The 23,496-nt window shown below is 42.5% G+C and overlaps 3 protein-coding genes across 10 annotated transcripts in view; 1 reads left to right on the forward strand and 2 right to left on the reverse strand.

Moving 5' to 3' along the window:
* wwc3 (WWC family member 3) overlaps positions 1–12,096 on the reverse strand; it is a 31,960-nt gene extending 19,864 nt beyond the window's left edge. Inside the window, exons 1-2 of one of the 3 annotated variants that reach the window (XM_037113923.1) lie at positions 11,893–12,096; positions 11,617–11,780 (exon numbers count right to left, since the gene is read on the reverse strand). In XM_037113923.1, the coding sequence (XP_036969818.1) occupies positions 11,617–11,672 (56 nt within the window). In that variant the 5' untranslated portion in view covers positions 11,673–11,780; positions 11,893–12,096. Of the gene's footprint in view, positions 1–11,219 lie in introns of all 3 variants that reach the window. The other 2 variants (XM_037113922.1, XM_037113921.1) reach the window with 2 other exon arrangements.
* A 1,878-nt stretch (positions 12,097–13,974) lies between these two features.
* Positions 13,975–16,087, forward strand: LOC119028752 (putative claudin-24). Its single transcript, XM_037115012.1, has one exon. It carries the CDS (start codon positions 14,593–14,595, stop codon positions 15,244–15,246), a length of 654 nt encoding a protein of 217 aa, XP_036970907.1. The 5' UTR covers positions 13,975–14,592; the 3' UTR covers positions 15,247–16,087.
* Positions 16,088–19,964: 3,877 nt separating this feature from the next.
* cldn34a (claudin 34a) lies at positions 19,965–23,454 on the reverse strand. 6 transcript variants are annotated; one of them, XM_037116074.1, is made up of 3 exons: positions 23,308–23,445; positions 23,096–23,153; positions 19,965–21,681 (listed from the first exon to the last, which is right to left on the reverse strand). In XM_037116074.1, exon 3 carries the CDS (start codon positions 21,591–21,593, stop codon positions 20,838–20,840), a length of 756 nt encoding a protein of 251 aa, XP_036971969.1. In that variant the 5' UTR covers positions 21,594–21,681; positions 23,096–23,153; positions 23,308–23,445; the 3' UTR covers positions 19,965–20,837. The 6 variants fall into 6 exon arrangements, with proteins under 6 accessions (XP_036971969.1, XP_036971968.1, XP_036971967.1 ...); XM_037116073.1 differs by having other exon boundaries at positions 19,965–21,684; XM_037116072.1 differs by lacking the exon at positions 23,096–23,153 and having other exon boundaries at positions 19,965–21,684; positions 23,308–23,454.
* Positions 23,455–23,496: the final 42 nt, after the last annotated feature.

Consider the following 23,496-nt stretch of genomic DNA (forward strand, 5'->3'; position numbering starts at 1 on the left):
CACAGCACAAATACAGATAATGAAGAACGTTTTAAAGTGGTAATACATGTAAATGTTTATGCATTTAAATTATTTGTGTTTGCCAATCCCAAAAACTCTGGTTCACTGGGTAGAAATGATCTAATTCTAATTCTAATTCTTAGGTTTCCCTCTTTGGTGACTTCTTTAAATCTTTGATGCACTGATTTATCAGAGAAATCAATATCATCATTGTAGAGCTTTATTTGGCTTGAAACTATTCTTCTTGCTGGTGATTGTCAGATTTACAAGTTGGTGGTCAGCAGTGACAGTTACAGTCTCAAGCGTTCAGTCTGGCTCAATTTTTACTTGCCCCTATAGAAATTGTTTTGTTTATTAACAGTAATAAAAGAACAACAAAGACTAAAGATTTCATTTTTTTTCTTGAGTGCCTGATGGTTACAGGACATGTGCAACTCTTCAGAGAGACTCCTAAACATCTTCCATCACGAGCTCCGGGAAAAAAAATCATTTTTACTACTATCATTTTATTTCTTTTACTATTTGCCCAATTGGGTAAGTAAGTCTTTATTGCTGAACAATTTCTTCATTTGATAAGAAATTTGCTGTGCTATTCAGGTCATGAGACATTTCTTAAAAAGTCTTCTCAATTTGAATTCTAAAATCGGAATTTGCAGGCATGTTGACCGTAAAATGACTGTCAAATTTGTAATGATTTATCAAGCTGTGTGTGTGGATATGGGCTTCAACAGGGAAAGGCTAATGACATCAGGCTGATACACACTAACTCCACTAATCTACACATATCAGCAAGTTGTGAACCAGTGGGTCTGACGACAGCAGCACATACAGTAACTGTCTGATTACCATCAATCAGCGAGGACAAAAGGGGGTCCAGTGGCACTGACCTCCTTCCACCACAGTATGCTCACAATGCAGACAGTGCATGAGGCCTGATTCTGCGGCGAGGTATGCACACGGCGAAGGGACGGTAGCTGAGGCATTCTGCACCACATTCCTCAGGAGACAGAGGCAGCAGTTCTACTCTGTGCACACAGGCACGCAGGACTAACTCACTGCACTAGATCTTAACTCCACTTTGGTTGCAGTGACTTGGTTTTCAGGCACAACACCATCAACGCTGAATGAAATACAGGCTGATGATCTGCATTAGAGGTGCTCCTACTTTCTTAAAAAAAAAAAAACATTTATTAAAGCATTTATTATATGGCAAACCAGAAACAAAAAATAAAAACAAACTGGTTTCGTGTTATTAGCTATCATTTCATCTGTACCAGTTAATGACTGCTAAAATACATTTACCAATACCCAACTGATAATTTATCAATATTACCCAATATATCACTGCATCCCTATTAGTAACACATTACCATGCTCAAAAAACACATCAGTTTTTTCACACTGTCCAGTGCTGCAGCTCTGTGTTTACTCCTCTGTCTGAAATACTTTGTTTAAGCTCCTGTCTCTTTAAGAACCCCCCTCCTGAATACCCTGTCTGCTCTGATTGGTCTGCTCACACACGCCTGAGCCAGCACCGCTAACTACAGCAGAGCAGCTGTGCTAAATCCAATCTTGTGTGCCAAACTACTCACTCTGTATAAACTATGCAAATGTGTGACATGGTGACACAGCGTGATGTCACGACGAAACAGAGTTAAAGACTGGACTACTGACGAGGCAAAAAAAAAAAAGCTACGAGAATTTCCTGGAACAGACTGGTTTTACGCATCTTTCTTAACTTGTTGCTCTTCTCCCGACACCTCAGATTTATCCTTCTGACCCCCCTTGGGCTCAGAAAATAGTCCCACAAATTCCCAATAATTACTGTCTAGACAAGCAGCCGTGTCCTCAATAAATACACATAGACTGCGGTGGGTAGCTTGTTGACAGCGTGTAAAAAGGATTCTCATGAGCCTTGTGCATGCAGCCAAACACAAGGACAAAGCAAACACGAGCACACTCCCCACCTGCTCCTGCTTCAAGTGTTTGTTAAAGGTAAACAAATGCTGAGACACTAACTGCACTTGTAAATCCTTAAAAAACACTCAAACCGGGCAGAAAGAACAAATGAAGGAGGAACCATGAAGAGAAAGATGAGAAGCATCAAAATAATACAAAGCCTATCAAATCAACGCTCTTGATATATTTTGATTGTCGAAGGGGTTGTTAAAACAGGGGACAGATGGGAAGCTACGTGACATAACAGAGAGTTCAGTCCCGAACTGCACTATGACCTCCGCACAGAGAGAGAGAGAGACTGAAAGGAAAGCATGTCCTCTCACAGATCTGAATCTGAATATCTGAATGTTTGGTTTGTTACGCAGTCTTGTGACAGCAGCCTCTGTTTTTCCAAGTCATGTCTCGGGTCTTGGGAGCCTCTAACCACCACAGCACAGCACACTCACAGAGGAGAGGCACAATGACAGACGTTTAGAGGAGGACTCGGCCAAAAAGTCGTGTAACTAGCTGTGCCTGGTCTATGAGGATACTCTGAACTGCATGAAGTCTGCACTCTTAGCAAAATATGACACATCTATATGATCGTTTGCATCAATCGGCTTTTCCCCGCAGACAGTCTGGCTGTGAGAGAGAAATAACCGTATCACTGTTCTGCTGTCAGGCTGACACAGTGACCCTGGGTAAACCCCTGTTTGCTGACACTGTCAGTCGGTCAACAACACAGATTACCCAACAGAGTTTAATGCAGGTCTGCCACTGCTCTGCTCAGGTATGTCAAGCAAAACACTGATTTATAGAACAAGTATATTACTATAGATGACCATAGAGAACTTATAGGATAATTGGAACTCTCCAGCATGTTCTGGCAGTGACTGTTATTGTCAGTCTTTGGTCAAGACTGAAGTGCTTTAACAACTATTACATGGTTTGTCATGTTATTTTTCTCAGACATTAATAGTCACCAGAAGATGAATCCTACTAAAATTTGTGATCCTCTGACTTTTCCTCTTGTACCATCAGCGTGTTAATATTTATAGTTCATAGTAAGGTATCTTAACAGTTACAGTATTAAATGCTAATTGGGTCAGTGGGCCAGAAATACCACTTGGCCAAAGTCAAGTGCCCTTCTACAAATCATTTAATTTATTAGCTGTTACTAATCAACACCCAATTTAAAAGTGATGATTCATTTTTAAGTAAACACATCTGAACAGGGTAGAATGACGCCACCAAACCAAACTCCTGCTTCCAGGAAAATTGAAATGTTCACTTGACCTTGAGCTCATAAATGTCTTCACTGTTGAGACCTGAAATTTTGGATGGACTGGCACAAAATTGGATGAAATTTGGTATTCATGTTCCAGTCATGGTTAATTGTAATAACTCTGACTGTGTGATGTTTCATCTTGTGCCATCATCAAGTCATTGTGTCCATTACTTTGGTTTGATGCCTGCAGAACTAATGACACCCCCATAATCAAACTTTATTTAGCAAAAGACAGCATGCTAAGACAGCGTTTAAGATGATGAACATTGGAAAACATTATACCTGCTTAGCAACAGCATGGTACCATTGTCATGGTCGTCATCATCTCTTTTCTCTCCATCACTTAGTTTTTATTTTAGGAACCAGTTTTATTTAAAGAGGTTAAGAAGTTCCTGATTTTATTTTATTTTTTTTTTTAAGTATTTTTTTAGCCTTTTCTGGCTTTATTTGATAGTACAGCTTGAAGAGTTGGACAGGAAACAGGGAAAGAGACGGGGAGTGACACGCAGCAAAGGGACCCGGGCCGGGAGTCGAACCCGGATCCGCTGCAGAGCTTCGGCACATGGGTCGTGCGCGCTACCGACTGAGCTATGCGGCGCCCCCTGATTTAATTTTAAACTTAGCTGCCCGCTGCAATTTTATTCCACTTTCATGCAAAAATATGTAATATTAGAAAACAATTTACACCAGAGATAATCTTCACTGCACTTATGGACTTATCGATAAGTGTCTCAAGCAACTGTCACTCTGTTTATGAATAAAGGAACCCAGAACAGGACAGCATCATAGTGAAAATGATCCACGGTAATATAATGTATATATAATTTGTAATAAATACACGAGATTATTAATAATCGCTAAACTTTGGTTGCAAAATTGTACACATTCTCGAGGATCCTCTTTCAATCCAAGCGGAAACAGAAAATGATACAGATATCTGAAATAGAAAAAAGAACGACTGACAGAATGACAAGCATGTTCAGCTGTGGCGGAATGAAATGCTGCTCGCCTCTCAAAACAGCAAAATATATTTAGTTGTCAAAGACATTTGCTAATTCTAGAATAATCTGCGCCATCCTGGGTCATCCCAGAGGATATTTCTATCTGTAGCAGCTCGCCTTTGCCTGGCGACGGGCTGCTGCATGGGAAAGGCATGTGAAACTGGAGTCTGGGCGACTGGACCTCGTCTGGTCATCCCAAGCTGCTCCTCAACCTTTTGTTTCTCTGCTACAACAATGTGCAAATTAAAAGATGCCAAACATTAGACAAACCATGATGTTCCTTGTAAGATTTTATTAGGAAACAAAAAGCCTCTATTCAACGCTTTGGATCTTTTAGCTTGACAACATACAGTGAGCCTTGTTTTCGTACAGCCACCGTCTTTTGTTCAGTTCACTCAGTTCATATTAAATTAAAAAACGTGTAGTTTATTACTCCACCAAATGTGTTAATTTAGACAACTGCCGCTACAGCCCAGCGTAGTCGCCTCAGTGTAGGAGTGGATTTTGGAAACTGATGTCAAATTGTGTGATGGTTCACCACATGAATGAACCAAACACTGGGGTGATAAAATATCCAGAGTTAACCATTAGAGAGCTGCACGCCTCTTAAAGAAATCACGATGACAAACTTGTCCACCAACTGAAAGTCTTTAATTGTCCCAGTGAGCCAGCTGCTGAAGTCTACAAATAAGAATTGAGGCTTGACCTCTGGATGACAAGCATTGCATCTGTGACCAGAAAAACAATGTGATGACACTGACGCAGCGTCGTAGATGGGCCTGAGGGCGATAACAGAGAATTCTGCATGTTCCCAGTTTAACTGCGATATGCAGCACAAATACCACCTGCTTTCATTCTCATATTGTTAGCTCTTCTCTGGAGGGGGTGACAGACACCGTCCGTGAGAAAAAAAAAAAGCCACAAGTGTTTGTTGGGTTCACAAATTCCTTTCTGTGTTAAAAAAGAAATGTGAAAACAACTTTGAGAGGAATGTCATTTATGTCCAGCCTCTGTGAGGGCCTGTGGCAGCATTTCAGAGCATGGCCTGAAGCAGCTGACAGACAGACACCCGCTTCTCCTATTATGTGTTGAATCTTATAGAAATAGGTCTCCTATAAGTAGACCGACATCTCTGTCTCTGTACACATTTAGATGGCGTCTGGACACATGGAGGAGCTTGTCTTATTGTGAGCAGAACAGAGTCAGATCGGCTGTGACTGAAGTGAAATAGTCTAGAGCTGCAACGATAAGTCAATTAATCAATTAGTCAATCAAGAAGATTAATAGCCATCTATTTCAATAATCGATTAATTCAGTCAGTTTTTTAAGCAAATACGTCAAAAACTGGTCGGTTCCAACAACATTTAAAGATATGCTGCTTTTTGTCATTTATGATACTAAATGGAGAGTCAGGTTTTTGGAGTTTTTGTTGGACAATAGAATTCATTCAAGATGTCACTTTGGGCTCTGGGAAATTGTTATGAGCTTTTCGCACAATTCTTTGACACTTTATTGACTAAATGACTCATGATTTAATAGTAAAAACCAAGTGCCAGATTAATCAATAATGAATACAATAATTAGTGGCAGCCTCAGAGCAAGAAGGAATATTCTATTAGAAGTGCTGTTTCTGAAACACATCATCACCCAGAGACAGGAGGAGGACTGCCTAATTAAAACTGTGCAAGTAGCTCTTCTGAAGACCACTTTGAGTAAAGAACATATGGTCACTGTTAAAGGACCACTGAAACATCCTGGACATAATCATTTCGACCTGCACCCAGTTGCATTCAATCAAGCAGTGCTCTTCAGTGTAATGAGCATCCTCTCTTTATAGGGAAGCTCTCTCAGAGTTTTATTGCTGCTTAAATTGGGGTTCAAAGCATCCACGGCGAAACACTAAAACACTGGAAGAAGAGCAGCTCGGTCGCCAGGATTAAATGTTGACTGTTAAACACCAATACATTGACCTTTGTTTGTGTAATATTGACATTTCTACAATGAGTGTCATAAGCTGCATAATAAATATAACGATGCAGAATGTTAGTCTTTGTTGAGAAAAGTCGATCACAAAACCGCAACACAAAGTGGGAACACTTTAGTTTAAAATAACAGTTTGAGATTTTGGAAATACACTCTTGTGTCTGTAGGGTAAATATGAAGCTACTACCAGCAGACAGTTAGCTTAGCATAAACAAAAATGAAAACCACAAAAGCCATGTTCAGATGGAGAATAATCCTGTGCAGGCAAATGAAGCCCTCTCATAGCTTCATATCTGTCATGTAGACATGAGAGAGGTGACAAATCTCATCTGTCAGACAAGATACGACATAAACTAATTCCCCTGAAATGTTGAACTATTCCTTTAAAGTCGCCACATAAACACACATGTAGTTGTGAGCTGATATAAGGACATTTTAAGTGTTTATTAAAGTGTTTGTCAACAACTGTAATCACTGTTACGGAATGCTCGAGTATATACAGATAATTACCATATGATGTAACACAGAGAAGTTATTACTGTTGACAAATACTGCACAGTAACATGTCGTAATCTCTGCTCTGAATTGCATTATAGTGAGTTATAAACTTAATAAATGCTTGTAAATTCTCAAAAGTGGTGTTGCCCAGAAAGTGAAATTACAATCACTTAATCTACAACAAGCACATAAAAAGCTGCATTTTAATGTTGGGACTTTAAAAAAAGCTATGACAAGTTGTAAGTGCACACCAAACAGGCGAGACGTGTTTAACGACATTTTTCTTTCTTTCTGAATAAGAATTGTGCAGATGTGTGGAAGGGAAAAAAAAACAATGGTCGCCCAGAGCTCGAGGTTGGTCCACTGAGTTTGGCATGTCCTGTTTAGGTAGTATTCTTCACAATATACACATAAAAACACACACGCAACCTACAGCCTGACCGCTGAACGTAGGCAATCAACACGCTGCCTCAGAGCTGATGCAGTACAACAGCTACGTAATTTGTAAGTGTTGTAAATCATCCAAAGTGTAGGTAATGAGTTGGGAGAGCAAAGCATCAAAGGGATAAACGCCTGTCACACTAACTGGAAGAAAATGGGTCTCAACTTCCAGGCCAAGGACTGAGGTGAAAGCTGAAGACAGACATATTGTGTGCTGATGAAAAAGAACACAGATAACACATAGGGCAAAATGACACTGGATCAAGCAATGGCATGTTCGTAACCTCCCCCCACCGAAAGACAAAAAAGAGCCATCATAATGAAAACACTGGGGGAAGCAAAATAACAGCGGGGTTCAGCGCATGTGAATAACCTCTCGGTGCTGGAAACACAGCTCACCCTTTCCAGAATAATTGAATTTGGTGTGCTTTGTGACCAAGTATAAAGGCCTCCCTTTGCTGAGCGGCAGGCCGGCCATGGCTGTTGCATAACAGAGCTAATAAAGGGGGCCTACAGGGCCCAGGATGGAGAGGAGGAGGCAGACACGTGGGAACTGCCTCTGTTCTGCTGCTTTGTCTGGGGCCGCGAGCAAGCAGAGCCCCTGGGCATTAGTGTAGGCATGCTTGACATAACGCTCATACCAAAGTAACAAAAAAGCCCCACAGAACTGCTCGGCTTATCTGCAGGAGCTGGCACAGCCGCCCCGAGTTGCTCGAGGTATCCACCGTCCTCTTAATAATCATCAAGAGTGAACGCAGTGACTACCCAGGGATGGAGATGTAGTTCACAGGTTTTCATTTGGCCCAACACCAGAGTTTGCTCTTGTGTTGACAGATGCTCCGTCAGTTTCCCAGGTATCTGTGCTCTGCGTTCACACATCCATCTTATTTTTCACTACACGCCGTCAGCTAACCAAGACAGCTCCAATCCAGACGCCCAATGTACCAGCAGGAACAAACATGAACTCTGGCTGATACGCAGTTCCGTCACAGCACATCATGATCATCATTGACAATTATGTTTGAGCTCAATGGCTCTTGTGTTTTAGTGATTAGGCGATAATTCGATGTCGACACACTCTCTCTGCGGGTCAGCAGACTCAAGGCTGGCACACATCGTACGACCCTCGCTGCAGGCTGTACCATTTACCAGATCACAGAACCTGAACTTGGAGTTGGTAAACTGTTATACTGAGCTTTTTGTTGGTTGGAGCGTCAGGAGTTCAGAAGAAGCTCCCGAGGCCTTTGTTACACTTCGAACACAGATCATATTATGCCCAAAATATGTAAAAAGTTTTGATCCTTGTCGAATAAGAAGGGTTTTGGTCCCCCAAAAGTCACATTTGTTCTGTCAGTGTCTGAAAGAACCTACCACGCTCCAACACATACTGACCCCCTCAGACTGGGTATCATGTTTCAATCAGTCCACAGCTAAAGATTCGAGGAGTGTTGACTATTTTCTCGGTAAACTGATAAGTTGTTTGGTCTATAAAATGTCAGAAAAGCCCAAGACAACATCTTCAAATTTCTTTTGACCTCAACCCGAAGATATTTAGTTCACAGTCTTAGACGAGGAAAGAAAGAAGATTGTTAACTGACAAAAACTAAATGCCAACAAGTTTGATTATCAACTAACTTCTCAGTTTTTAAACAAAAACCCAAACAATTCACTACATATTTTAATGTTTTTTTGAGTCTTTTATGAACCGAAACACAAGATCTTTGGGTTTTGGACTGTTGGGAAATGATAAAGGGAATTTTCCACAATATTCCAGAAATGCTTTGATCCCAACAATCCTGCCAACAGATTATTTGATACTTGCAATGCATAAGAACTGGCCACCCACTGGAGCAAGGTCACTCCAAACAAATTGGTGCAGGGTTTCACCACAGTAATCGCTAACTACTGCTAGCTGTGGCTGCGGTTTGCTAGTGAGCTTGGCTAGCCATGCAGCTACCAGTCCAGACTGGGAGTGGTATTACTGTATGAGATAGGACAGGCTGAGGCTAGCTGGACAGCATGCTACCTTCAGTAAATATCTCTGCAACAAAACAAATAGATGTCTTTGACACAATGTCTGAACTCTTTAAAAGAATCACCTATAACCATCTTACTAAAACTAAGAAATAGGGCTCTAACTTAAAATAAAATGTGAAAAGCTTTTATTGACATATTCACTTCATATCATTTAAACTTCAGCCAATACCAGTCAATAATATGGCCATCCCGAAACTGCTGTCAAACAACAATACCGTGAGCATTGTTCACTGCTCAAATACCATCACTCTTTCTCAATCTGATCACAATCACTTTGTCTTTCAAGTCTGGCTTGTACAACAGCTCACATATCAGTTTGTCAAACTCAGTTTAAGCCAGCAAGTCATGCTGATGAAGGCCTATAACAACATGTGTTGCATACCTGACAACAGTACTCAAACTATCAGCCTTTGATTTTAGCTGTACTTAAAACAGAGCAGCTGTCAAACACAAGGAAAAGTATGAAACACTTATCATCGCTGTACTCTTCTCTGTGCAACCTTTTTTTTTTTTTTATCTGCCGCTAAGGGAGAGACAGAGCTACATTTTTTAAAGAGCGGCAACACCGACAGAATAGCTGACACCTTTTTGTATCTGTTGCACGTTAGCAGAAAGTCAGCTTTAGGGCTACACAGTGATGTGATTTATTGGAAAGTCTGTATCAGGTGGTGACAGAAGACATTCCTCTGGCCGAGATGACCCATAAATCACTGAGCAGCACCAGAACAAATGCAGAAAACATTCTTTAGTCATGCAAACTTAAAACCCCAGATCCCCTCCTTCAAACGCTGACGACTAGAAGATCTTGTGAGGCTGCTATCAGCTTCACACAACAATGGTTAATCAACTGGCAGGGGGGAGGAGGGGGGGTTGGAGGAAATCAGGTTTCTCTTATCTAGATTACATGCAGCTACTGCATTCCCACTGTTCAAATCAGCTGCAACAAATCTGCTTTGAAATGTTACAAAGAAAGACGGTAAAATCAAAACTCTCTGATTTGTGTCTCTGGCCGTGTTTGGAGTGTTGTTTTTGTCAGGCACTGTGAATTTCTGCCTTTCCCCTCATAATGCAACAGAGTTAAAATACTTGCTATAATTCCCAGTAATCTCACAAAGTCTGCTTTGAATGCCTGATTGAGCCTGTTTCTGGGCTGGTGAAATCCCAGTCCCCACAAAAGCACATCCTTGCAGCTTTCCCAGTGGCCCAGCTAGCATTCCTCACATATTTTCACAAAGATTTCTGGGAGTTGGAGTTTAAAGCCCCTGCTGTACTACGCTCCATTCTCAAATACAGTGAAACACACAACATTAAGGGTCGTTTTTATGCTGAACTACGGCATTATAGTTTAGACTGTGCAGGACTTGAGGTGCCTTTGCAGGAAAGGGAAAAGGGGGTCTGCATAACAATAGCTGACTGTGTGAGGTGTGTGAAGCAGGAATGTTTCAGGTCACTGGAAGTCATAAATCCACCGAGCTGACTCTGAATGATTGAAGTTTGAGACAGACATCCTCCTCCGAGAAGAAGAGACTGCTTAGTAAACAGTGAGACTGACAGGCTTTATGTGCTGCATGTTACAGCCTCTGCTGTCTGCTGAGACCCAAACACACCGAACCGGAAAGACTGAGCTGCTGTCTAACTCCATGTCAAAGACCTGTCAGACTTTTAAACATACATATTACTGGAGAAGTGCTAATGTGCAGCTGCACAGTGGGTGACCATGGGCGTTTACATCCCGTGTTTGCATGGGAACTAGTTTAAGAGGAGGGGAGGCCACAACTGCTGCCAAATCTCATCCGATTCATCGGTCGTGGCGACAATATCCACCGCAGCCTTATGTCACAATAAAGGGAATGGAGGGAATTTACAGTCAGAAACAAAAACACAAACTGCCTTCACTTCTAGCCTCTTCTCCCCCTCCTCCGTCCGGCCGCCCTGGCATCTCCCTCCAGTAACTTCAGATAGTTTGTTAGGACGACTTGTTGAATTAAAACTACTTTTGTGTGAGTGTGTGTGCTTCCAGGCCTTCAGCATACCTATCTCTGGGGTCAATCCATGAAGTTTGCCGGGTGTTGTGGTCGATAAAAAACACTCTGCCATCGTAATCCCGGGCTTCCTCCCAGCCCGCGGGCAGCGGCAGCTCCGAGCTCTCTCTCCGCTTACCGCCGCTGACCCACGGCATAGCGTCGGGATGGTGAGAGGGCTGAAGCCCTCTGCCCTGCTTTTTATCCCCCCGAAAAAGTCGCTCTTCACTGCATTACAACAAACTCGACCTCGACGCACTTGTCGGCGCACAGAATGGAGACGCAAATACAAAACTTTCCACCGAGGTTGTCCGCAGAAAACGTCCCGCTGGAGGTACATCCACGTTTCTTCTTGCTACCCCCCCTAAAAAAAAAAAAAGAAAAGAAAAAAGAAAAAAAAAAACACTACCGCAGCGCTCTCACGGTCCTCGGTCCTCCATGTTCGCCTCCTCCACCATATTTCATTCCTCCGTGTCCATATTCGGGCTGAGCGGATTTGCATAAACGGTCGGACGTACGACTGAGCGACTCCTCCGTCCAATGGGGAAACTTCAACACGTTCGTTAAAGTCCGCTGCTGTGACAACAACGGTCATAGAATCAATTTAACATTTTAGCGCCATGTTGATTCGGCTAAGTCAGCCGTTGGTGGATCAGTTAAAGTTAGCTAAAGAAAGTTAGCTTACATTTATGTTCAGCCTCCGAACAACGACTTGTAGATTCGCGTGACATAATTATGATTTAATTCGATAAAATTAATTATTGTCATTATGTACAAAAAAAAGAAAGTCGTTACAGAAATAAGGTAAATAGTTAACAGGAGTTTAAGTGTAATTTAAATCCGCGGACAACTCCCCCTCCGAGCACAGAGAGTTTGTTGTTGACCGCGGGGCTGAGTTAAGTAGTGCAGCAGCGCCCCCTGGTGTCCGGAGGGTGAGTGGTAGGTTACTGTCACTGCAGCCTGCTAAAAGAGAGCAGTGTCACTCATTTACACAAGTACTGGATTTAAATACAATGTAATTCATTAAAAAAGTCATTTAAATCTCGGGCAAACACTTATTCCTCCAAAAAAAAAAAAAAGAATAGGTGCAAAAATGTGATAACAAACAGAAACAATGAACAGAATCACAGAGTGAGTGGACCGAACGGTTCCATTAAAAATGATAACAGATAAGAAGCAATATGACAGATTACAAATTCCAAAAAGTGCTGAAAATGATAAGAAAGTGCAAGCAAACACAAATAAAACAGAGGTGTATAGAAGATAAATGGCAGACAACTTTACAGGACGGCTTTAAATACAGTTACAATTCAAAGATGCCTGTACTCATTTTTTATTTTTTATTTTTTTTCTGCTACGACTCATTACGACCAGGGCTTCGCTCTCTCTCTGGGACACTTCATAGCACTGAGCCATCATGAACAAAATTTTGTTTCACGTATGCTTTTCCTGCTATGACAAGTCAACCTGCCTGCTGTGGAAAAGGCTTATTATCAAACCAGGCAACTGTCCCGAGACCCCAAATCCTGAGCTGCCCTGAAGGCTCCAGGTTCAGTGAGTGGTAACACAATCAACTGCTACCATCGTATATTGTGTCGACAACTCAACTCAAGTGACTCAAAGTTGGCAAATCCATCTCTGTGTCCCTGAGGTGTGTGTTGGTGGTTGTTGATGTTGTGTATTTTTTTCTTATTCTTCCAGTTTAAACTGAATAATTACAAGTTGATCAAGCAGGGCTGACCTGCTGGTGCAACTGGTTCTTTATCATCACGCACACTAACCAGTGAGAGGAAAAGATTTGAGTAAGAGCAGAATATACCATGTAACACAATTATATACAAAGATAATTTCACTCATCCTGGTTTGGCTCCAGGCCCTCTGTTACCAGGTGACAGAGTTGGATAATGGATAATAGTGTTTATGTGTGTGAGTTTGAGTTGGATCAAGTTTTGAATATTTTAGGTAATCCGGGGTCTTTGCTGACCTCTATCAGTGACCAGCAGCAACTACAACAACACTAATTAAAAACTTATTTCTTCATAGTTTTCTTCAGGTTTCTGGTTCAGCGACATGAAATTCAGGTGATTTTCCTGTGAGAGGGGATTTTCTGTTGCTCTGTTCTGAGTGTGTTCTCCACACAGTTTAAGCTTTTTTCATTGAGAGGAAAGTCATGTAAAGTTGTGTTTCAGAGACTGTCAAAGAAAATATTGTCTTTTATATTTGGGGTTTGGTAGTGCCGTACACCTGACTGTGTGTGTGTGTGTGTGTGTGCAGCCGAGCAGAGGCGCACTCTGTCGCAGACGTCATTGCAGTCAGCTGAGCGTTTTGTTCTCCAGGGGAGGAGGAGTTTAGCAGCCTGGGGATCTTATCTGTGCATTTTTGTTTGCGTGTTTGTTTCTGCGCTGCGTGTGTTTACGGCTGGGAAACATTTCACTCGCATCACAGCTTTGATGTTGCCTCCCACGATCATTTCCCACAGGCTGTGTAGTGTTCATAAGGGAGCACACAATAAGCGGCACTGTTGTTTCAGTCACATGCAGTTTTAAAGAGCCTGACTGTGACACCAGCTGTCACACACTTATGATTATCATGAATTAAAAAAAAAAAATGTGATGCACTTTCATCATCTGGAAATATGAACCCTGGTGAATGCATCTCACTATCCAGGGAGCAGAGGTTATTTCCCTCGGAAGATTTTATTGTAGAGACAATGAATGAAGGGAGATAGCCTCCATGATATATTAATAACTGTGTTTCAAAGATTGCAAACACACAAGTTAACAAGACGAACACGGTGGAGAGTTGTGAGTGCTGCAGAAAGAAGTCATAGTCTTAATCCCACAGATTTAAAACTGGAGATTTTATCTACAAAGGCAGCTCAGTTTATGTTAAACTTATCTCTGTTTGGCTCTTCTACATAATATCTTGGCTGTGTTCTTTTGGGTTGGCCCGTACTCATTCGTTTGCTTATTTATCCAGTGACACCACAGTCCCACACAGGATGCACAAAAATGGGCATGAGGGAGTTAATGTCTTCCGTAAAAATGCTCCATATGATATCCTTTCTACATTTAACGTGATCCCATGTGGCCGATCATCTCTGCCTCTGCCCCTGCTGCCCATTGGCACAGCAGCCGGAGCAGGAGGGCCGCAAAGGGGAGGGCCGAGCGGGCCCCCCTCTCCTCCCTGCAGCTGAAGATGTGTGCTCCTCTGAGTGGCAACTGTTTGTGAAGGAGCTCAGAGTCCAAAGCCTGAGCGGTCAAGTCTAATTACCAGGTGTTGCGAGCAGCTCTGGACGTCCGCTGGGCCCTCTCCATCTGAAGAAGAACCTCTTGTGGCTCTGTCAAGCGTGGAGGACCAGAAAGAGAGAGAGAGAGGGAGAGAGATGGACACGTGCGCCTGCGCTTTGGAGCTGCTGGGGATGCTGGTGTTTCTGGGAGCGTGGCTGTGCGCCTTAGCCACCACTATCTCGCCGCAGTGGCTGACCATGTCCACCGCCCTGCTGCCGGTGGAGAGCTACGAGCTGGGCCTGTGGGAGACGTGCGTGGTCCAGGACGTCGGGGGCATGGAGTGCAGAGCTTATGACAGCCTGCTGGGTCTTTCCAGTGACCTCAAGCTGGCCCGCATCCTCATGTGCGCCTCCCTTGCTGTGGGGATGCTGGGAATGCTGGTGGCCATACCTGGACTCTACCTGGTGAACAGCTGTCACGGAGGCTTTCGCACCAAGAGGACTTTGACCATCGTGGGAGGGGTGCTGGGGATGATTTCTGGAGTGCTGTGTCTGATCCCCGTGTCCTACATGGCCCACCTAGCCGTGATTCACTTCTTTGACGATAAAGTACCTGATGTTGTGCCACGGTGGGAGTTTGGCGATGCCCTGTTCTGCGGCTGGGCCGGAGGATTTCTTCTCATAGTGGCCGGGCTCCTGCTGGTCACCTCCTGCTTGTGCTCACAGGTGGAGCCTCAGCCTGTGCTGCAGCGGAGATACCAGGTCATGAGCACAGACGTGTCCTTCAGGAAGCGCTCAGAGTACGTTTAAGGGACCGATCATGAAATAATTACCTGCATATAGACTGACAGCACAACACAATCACATGTAGAATTGCACTGCGAACTGCTTTAAAATAATGATGTAAATATGCGGTTTTATATCAAAGACGACATCCTGTGTCTAGGTTGCTCCGTCATTCACAGATCTTGTACAACGGTGAAAACGAGACAGCGCAGAAACACACCGAACCCTCAGTTAGTTTGTGTTGCAACTGTTTTTACATGATTCAACTGCACAATCCAACATTTCAATTTAAAGGGGCACTATGTAGTTTTTCCCCCCCTCCATGACTGAATAAACAAGCTGTTCTCAGAGGAAACTAAGGTCCCGGGAACACTGTTTGAAGCTAGAAAGGTGGCAGTGTCCGCCAAGTTGTGTCCTCCTTTCAGATCAGTTTGTTTATTCAGTTTATTCAGTCATGAAAACAAAAACAGTTCATTTAGTTTGTTTAGTCAGAAATAAATCAGTCAGTGAAGAATCTTTCTCTTCTGATTAAAATGTATTCCTCAAAACTACATAGTGCACATTTTAAGAAACCAGCTGTGACCAGTAGAAATGAATATTTTTTTTAAAGAGATGTTTTATAAAAATGCTTTATATTCTGTTTTCTGGGGTGACTTCAGAATCTTTCTTTCATCAGTACAGATAAGAAGAAAAAAAACACTGTTTTGGAGTCTGTTTTTACGTTAGCTTTTACAATGCTGTGATTGTAAGTTATTCTTGAGACTAAAGCATAGAAAGCACAAGCTATTGTGTGCCTGATTATGTTTACTCCTGTGCTGTATTGTGCAGCACATCCAGATGATTCACATAAAGAATTATATTGAAATTCTGCTCAAATGTTGTCTCTTTGTTTCTGTGTCGGAAATATCCTGTATATGATCATTTGTGTTGCTAAAATAAGAAGCCGTGGCGTGAATCCGTATGAAACAATGAGCGTGTTTCTACTCAGTTATGTCAGAGGTGGAAACATGGCCGCTCTTTTTGCTCTTTCCCAACATAAACCTAGAAGCCTATTTTGGTCTGAAGTGGTCCCTGGTCGCTCTTGTAACCAAACGTCCAGCCGAGCAGGGGTGGAGGGCGCACTGAACACCGCCGTCTTGGTCCATCAGGTGTGTCTGCGGCGGTGGAAACACAGCTTGAGACTAATTCCATCAGATTTCCTGGTCACTTGCTGAGCTAAGCTGTGTTTAATGAATGCTCTAATGGGCAGCGTGTACTGTGAAGAATGTAGAACAGGTTGCCCTCGCGGCTCTCGCTTTGACATAATTACACAAATTTGCCAAGGTCAGAGGGCGCTGCTGCTCTCTGCACTGCAAAACTGTCTGTATCATTTACATAGACACGGGTACAGTGACATGAACGCGTTACTGCATGGGAGGAGGATGACTTCTAAACCTCCACATCCTAATGATAATACTTTGTGCAGCGCTTATAGAATGAATTTAATGAGAGATAATGATGTTGCCACAGGAGCATATGTTGCCTGAGAGGCCCAGGACATGACAGACTTCGCCTTTGAGGGTATAAAAAGTGGTTCTGTCAGGCCTCACAGATCGGAGGCTCTGCCAGGGGCGGCCCGGTGTCTCTCAGTGTGAGGGCGTCTCTCAGCAGGGGAGGCAGTGAAAACAACCGCAGAGATGTTCTTTCTGATTACCGCAAGACTCCGAGTGCTGTGAGTCCAGGAAATGTGGCAGCACAGGGGGAAATGGGACGTTGTCCTCTAATGAGAAAATTATGTTTTAAATGCATCCGATCAAAAACGAACAGAGCTGCTCTCTCTGAGGGGTTGATGAGTTAACTGCTGATGATTTACTGTCTTTGAGAAACGACTGACTGTAATATGACCCAATCGTGACATCTTCCACTGCTCATCACCCTCGTAACTGATAAACCATCAAGATAAGGCAATGCGATAACAAATGCCACATGTCGACCACATCTCCTTATCTGTCTTATCTGACGGGCAAGTACGAGAACAAACTGAGAGTGAGACAAGAACCAATACAACAATGTAAAATTACTGCACTGCTGTTATTATCAGCAAAATGCAGCGAAAGCATCAAAAGTCAAAACACTGTACTGTGTCTGAACTACTTTATCTCCAATAAGATAGTAAAGTCCTGTTGTGTCCAACCAAGGGTTCAGGTTTCCGCTCCCTCCAATTTTCATCCTTACTTTTTGAGGATATTTGGATCTTTTTGGGCTTCTAACAGTTATTCAAATTGAATCATAAAAGAAGTTAAAGCCTATTAAGCATTGTCAGATTTACGTTGGACATTTAAAAAAAAAAAAAAGGTATCAAAATTGATGCAGCAGTACCAGAAATATCGCCTTTTTATTCTATGATTTCTTCTTCTTTTGCACCTACGTTACCCACAATACATCTCACTTCAACAGTAGGCGATTCAGGTGTGCTGTGCTAGTAGCAGCTAATGTAGCCTTGAAGGTCTACATCAAGTAGAGATGAGGAGAGGGCTGCAGAGGTTTGGTAAGTGAGTGACATCACTTGAGTTGGTTTGTCAGAAATGCTGAAGCTGGAGTCACAAAACGCTTTATACTTTTTATTTTTGACAAAATTTATGTTACACACATTAAACAGGGGGTGCCGACTAGACATTCCTGTTCTTTTGTACCCGTAAGGAGTCACAATCTAAAAAGGTTTGTTTGAATCTTTTATAATGTGTCGTATTTTTAAAAAAAAGGTCAAATATATTGTGTGTTGCGTTATTTTTAAACCTTATAGTCTGGAAAGTGATGGTTTCCAGACTGAAATGTAGAATAGGTCCAGTATAAAGTAGTATAAAGAGAAAGTAAGTAGTAGTAAGTAAGTAAATGAATTGTATTTGGAGGGTAAGTCCACCAATTTTACACATAACGTGTGTTTACAGGTCTTGATGAATACTAAAAAAAAAAATAGTATTAAGCCTTTTGTGGCTCCAGAAGAAGCTGCATGTAGTCACCACCCATAATGCAACTGTGTGACATCACTGGAGCCTCAAAAGGCTTTTAATTGCATTTTTCACATATGCAGTAGTACTCTGCAAGACCTATACACACACTCTAATGTGTATAATTGGTGGACTTACCCTTTAAGTACAGTACCTGAGCAGGTGTAGTTACTCTCCACCCTTGGCTACACATGGAGATGGCACCGACTGTATATGATCTGAATCTGATCTTAATGTCTGGGATTGATTGAAGGAATCTCCAAAGAAGACAAAAATAATATACATGACGCAATGAAGCTAATCTGTTTGGGAACTTCACCAGAACTTCACTAGATGGAAATAAAATAAAAAATGTCATCGGTCGAGGTGAAAATGTCATCTTTGTTGAATTATGAAGATCAATTTCTCAGAGCAGTCTTATCAGTGCTGCTGCGTTTGACATTATAGCTGATAGAGTAAACGACTTAGCACGACAGATTAGATAAAAAGTAACCATCGGGCTTATCTGCAGAGGGGAATGTGCAAACGAGTGGGAGGAGGGTGAAGACAGAGATGAAGGACGAGCAGAGAATTATTTTAAAATTAAATACCTTTCCCAAAAGTCTTATCCGGAGGAATGTTTTTTTTTTTAATAATATTCAGTTATGCTCAGCTAATTAAAACCAGCAGTTCCCCTGCTACATATTACAGGCAGCGAGTGTGCAGTTTATGTCTGTGTGTGATAAACAGTCTTGCAGTAGTGGTCTGAGCAGGTCTACCTTTCATCCACTTCTGGGACTTGTGTTTTTGACAGAGAGCTGCACTCGGCTGAAGAGGGCCTTTTGTTCCGCCTCCAGAGAGGTGCAGCGGGCCACTTGGCTACAGTGTGTGTGTGTGTGTGTGTGTGCGCATGTGTGTGTCCAGCTCCCTGGCAACAATCACCACTGTGAGGCGGCCCCCTCTCCATGCTCACATGCCTGCTCTCGTCAGCCTCCTACCCGGGTCACATGAGCAGGGCCCCCAGTCGGCCTGACCTGCCGAGATCCCTCCTCACATGGGGCCCGTTAGAAGCCCACACCTCGGCATGTCAAGTCTCCTCCCCCGGCCTGTGGGGGCGATAACGCTGATCAGCCATTGAAGGAAATCCTGAGATTGCTTACTCTGACACTCTCTAACACTGTTGGATAACACCGGAGAGATAAACTTTGTTATTATAACACCTGTCCTTGAACTCTGGCAACATGAATCTATTACAGCTGTAATCACCTCACAGCAGCCACATGAAGTTAAAATAGAACCCAGCTGCGTTGATTTTATTAATAAAACAGCAGGAACCCATATCATTCAGTACAACATTACATCAGCTATAATCAATATTTGACATTATCATTTGGGCCACATATTTAGATGACATGTCGCTTATAGAGAAAAATGAAAAATGTCATCACCGACTCTGTAAGCAGACTGTTTTAGCTCCTTTCAGCTCGTTGTTTTGGTTTTCTGGCCCACAACCTCCCTGATTTCTTGCTCTCTTTCACCGCAGTCACAGCATTGTTTGAGGCCGGGCAATTATTTTCTTTTCGCTGAAAGAGCCAGCACGATATGGATGACGGCGATACTGTAGCCTACGAGCTAATATAAGCTAAATGCTTCCTGTCGGGAGTAAGTGAAAACCAAAACAGAGCTGAAAGTATTCGGAGTATTTCATGTGGACACAAAGAAAGCTCCAAATAAATGCTAACGTTGCTCCTTATCTGCTAAACCTTCCACTGTACGTTAGCTTCCCAGAAAAAAAAAAAGTGAAAACATGCTTGTTAACTACATACAGAATACGTTAGCGAAAAAAACTGGTGATCATGGTGGAGCACATAGCAGTCAAAGAGCTAACTTAAACCAAACAAATTCCTTCAGGAGTTAGTACAAACCAAAGCAGAGCTGAAATGAGAGTTCAAATTTAACGTACATTCATAAAGTGGACGTAAACATAACCTTAAATAAATGATAATTTTGCTGTATATATCCTTACCCCCCTCATACTGTACGTTAGCTTCCCAACACAAATGGCAGACTGACGATGTTAGCAACAACAAGCTTGTTAACATTGTGGAGCATTTAGCAGCTAAATAGCTAACTTAGTTTTAAAAAAAACTTCCTTCAAGAGTAAATAAAAACCAAAACAGAGCTGAAATTGGAGTTACATTCATCAGTTGGACACGAACAAAACTCAAAATAATGCTGATGTTGCTCCACAGTGCTTTAGTTTCCCCAAACAAATGGAAGTAGCAACAGAACATATTGGCACATTCAGCAGCTAAAGAGCAAACTAGAGCTAAATAACTTCCTTCTGGAATAAGTAATATAAAAGATCATCAGTGTGATACAGTGGACAGAGACTAGTTCAATCAGATTTTACTTTTCAGATTGTGATTCTGTGACAGTGAACTCTTGACTGTTATTCTGGATGATGCTGTGTTTCACTGACATCTTCCTGGATTAATGTTAAGCTCTTACGTCCATTTTAACTTTTGTGATTCAGCAGCAGTGTTCCTTAAATGTCATTTTATTCTCTGTAATGGTCCACGTCTCTTTCTCCTGGATGAAAAAGATAGAATCCCAGATTACAGATTAGTATTCTGTTCTGTTCTGCCATCATGAGGCTTCTTCGCTGTGAAATGCAGGATTATCTCTGCCATGGCTGTCTCCATTCGGCAAACTATTCTTCTGTGCCAGTGTGGTTTCTGTCCAGGGACCATGGAGGGGGTCCCCGGTGTCTCTGGGGGCCTCTGAGCTCAGGGCCTTCCAAGCGTAGCGATAGGAAAGGAAAAGCAGCCCGCTGATGAGCATGAATATGGAGGCGAAGATGCCCAACGCGATGGCTGAGCCGATGTGCTGCCTGACAGGGACTGTGGGGAGGTTGTACTCAGGAGGAAAGTTTATGGCCCTGTTGTTCACCACAGAGATCATGTTCCACACCAACGGCACCAAGCAGAACGTCCCTGTCAGGACATACAGGGTCCCTGCCAGCAAAAATACAGGCCGTATGTTCCTACGGTTCTCCACAGAGAAGTAGACCATCCTCATGGCCAATGCAGCGATGATGTTCGCTGCCAAGCCGCAGATCACCGCCAGCATGATCAGCACCTGAGCCACGAGGATCTCCGTAGGAAGGAAGTCGTCTGAGATGCTGAGGCGCTGACAGTTCTCGAACTGGGGAAGGACTTGACTGTAGAAACAGGCCCTCCAGATACCCACCCAGGCCACGCCCGCGGTGACGACCGACACGTCTTCCACTTGCCACAGCCGCCACTCGTTGAGGCCGGCCGTGGCCATGGTGAGGATCCACGCCAGAAACCCGGCGATCAGGCCCAGGAACTGCCGGTGAGCCGTGTGAGCCAAGTAGATCATCGTGCCCAGAGTGACGTCTAATGCTCAGAGACTGATGGATCCCTCAATCATTGGTGAGCTCGGACAGTGTGCCTGACCCCCATCACACCTGCTGAAAGAACACCACCACGTTAAAATGTCTGAAACTCCAAAATTATTATTGCGGAGTCATTTTTCAGGCAGTACAGTGTGAAGGCTTTGAAGGATTTAAATGGCGGAAATGTAATATACCATTCATATTTATGTTTTCATTAGTGTGTAACGTGTAAGAATCGTTGGTTGTTCAGTTCTCACTAAACCCTTCGCACTAGACCTTTAACTCGACACTTTGATGATAAAAAGGATAGCTGCATACTTCCAACATGCGATGGTGCCTCGTGCCAAAGGTACTCTGCGGTACACATCAGGAGGAACCTCAAAAGGGTAAAATAGATAAATATTACAGATTTCCTCACTTAGACACATACCACTAGTGATATCAAGGACTGTAGATAATTTTATCAGCTGAGGATTTGAGATAACTACCTCAGACATCTTGCCTCCAGACCATGAAATATGAAATGAAATATTACCAGGCAGCAAAAGAATATTGTAGATCCCCCACTGACCCTCGCACAAAGACCCCCAAAACAACTAATACACAATCAAATACATTTATGTGAGCCAGGTTTTCAGGGTGTCGGGTAGGTTGATGCAATTTGATTAAACACAACGCTATTTGGGAATACACTTCATGTAAGCAGACTGTAAAAAAAAACAAGGCTTTATAACTACTTCTAGACACTCAAGCTGCTCCTACAAACGTCTGTAATAGTCCCACGAGATGAATTACTTGAACTTTAGTTGAGTAAAGTCGATTACAGCTGATAAAATTAGCACCCTCCAATAACACTCTCTGGGGTTTTGAGTTGCCTTCTTCGCTGAGTTGGAAATGTTCAGGAAGCGATACCATATTAACTCACGTACATGTAAGTGTTTGAAATGGCAATATAAAAATGTAAGTGTAAGTGAAGGTCAATAAATCAAGTTTACTGTTGAGTCCCTGTGTATACATGTGTTACAGAGCCCACAGTGCTGAGAAGGATGTGAGGACGTATGCTTTGGATTTTTTAGATACATCACCATAGACAGATTATTTTTGAAGGCCTAATCTTAAAAGAAAAAAAAGTGTGATATTAAATGTGATATTAAATAAATACAGTTTTCCTGCTGTTCTCTGCTACCAGCACACTCCTGTCTTGTTGTCATGTTATATTTACCTTTTACCAAACATTTAAAATTTTAAGATCAAAAAGTTGAGCACATTTTTTTCCTGTGGTTTCAAAAATGGAATTGGAATGTCAATATTTTTCACAGTATTGTGTTGAAGTTTGAAAATCCAATATAGTAACAACTTTAGAAACCTCACTTTAATCTCTACCTGCGGCTGTCATATTCCAAGTTTCTCCTACATTATCAAGGATACAAACAAATAGTCTAACAATATAAAAGCAACAAATCCAATACATTGAAGAAGAAATCACCTTAGCAAGTTTTGGATGAAGATTCGAGTGTTGATCAGTCACGTAGAGAATAAATCTCCTGCAGTGGAATTGTCGAGAAAGCTTGTTTATTGTAACAGCAGCTGCACCTGCGCTCGAGCTTTACTGTAGCACACTGTCGTTAATAATTGTCCATTTGAATCTCTGCAGTAAAATAAAAACTACCCTCTGTAAAGTCTTGTCATTTCACTCACTTTGATGCGTCTCAACTTCAGATTTCTTGTTGTCAATATTCCACAGATGCTGGATAAACCACAGGAGAAACGATTCTAGCTGACGGTTCACATGTTGCTTTGGTTATGTGAGAGGAAGACTGTCACACCTGACTGTTGAAGATAATCCTTTTCATGTCAAAGTCTTCGGCTTCCACACAATCAGGAGAG

This window comes from Acanthopagrus latus, chromosome 11 (genome assembly GCF_904848185.1).
Source record: "Acanthopagrus latus isolate v.2019 chromosome 11, fAcaLat1.1, whole genome shotgun sequence".
NCBI classification, from domain to species: Eukaryota; Metazoa; Chordata; class Actinopteri; order Spariformes; family Sparidae; genus Acanthopagrus; species Acanthopagrus latus.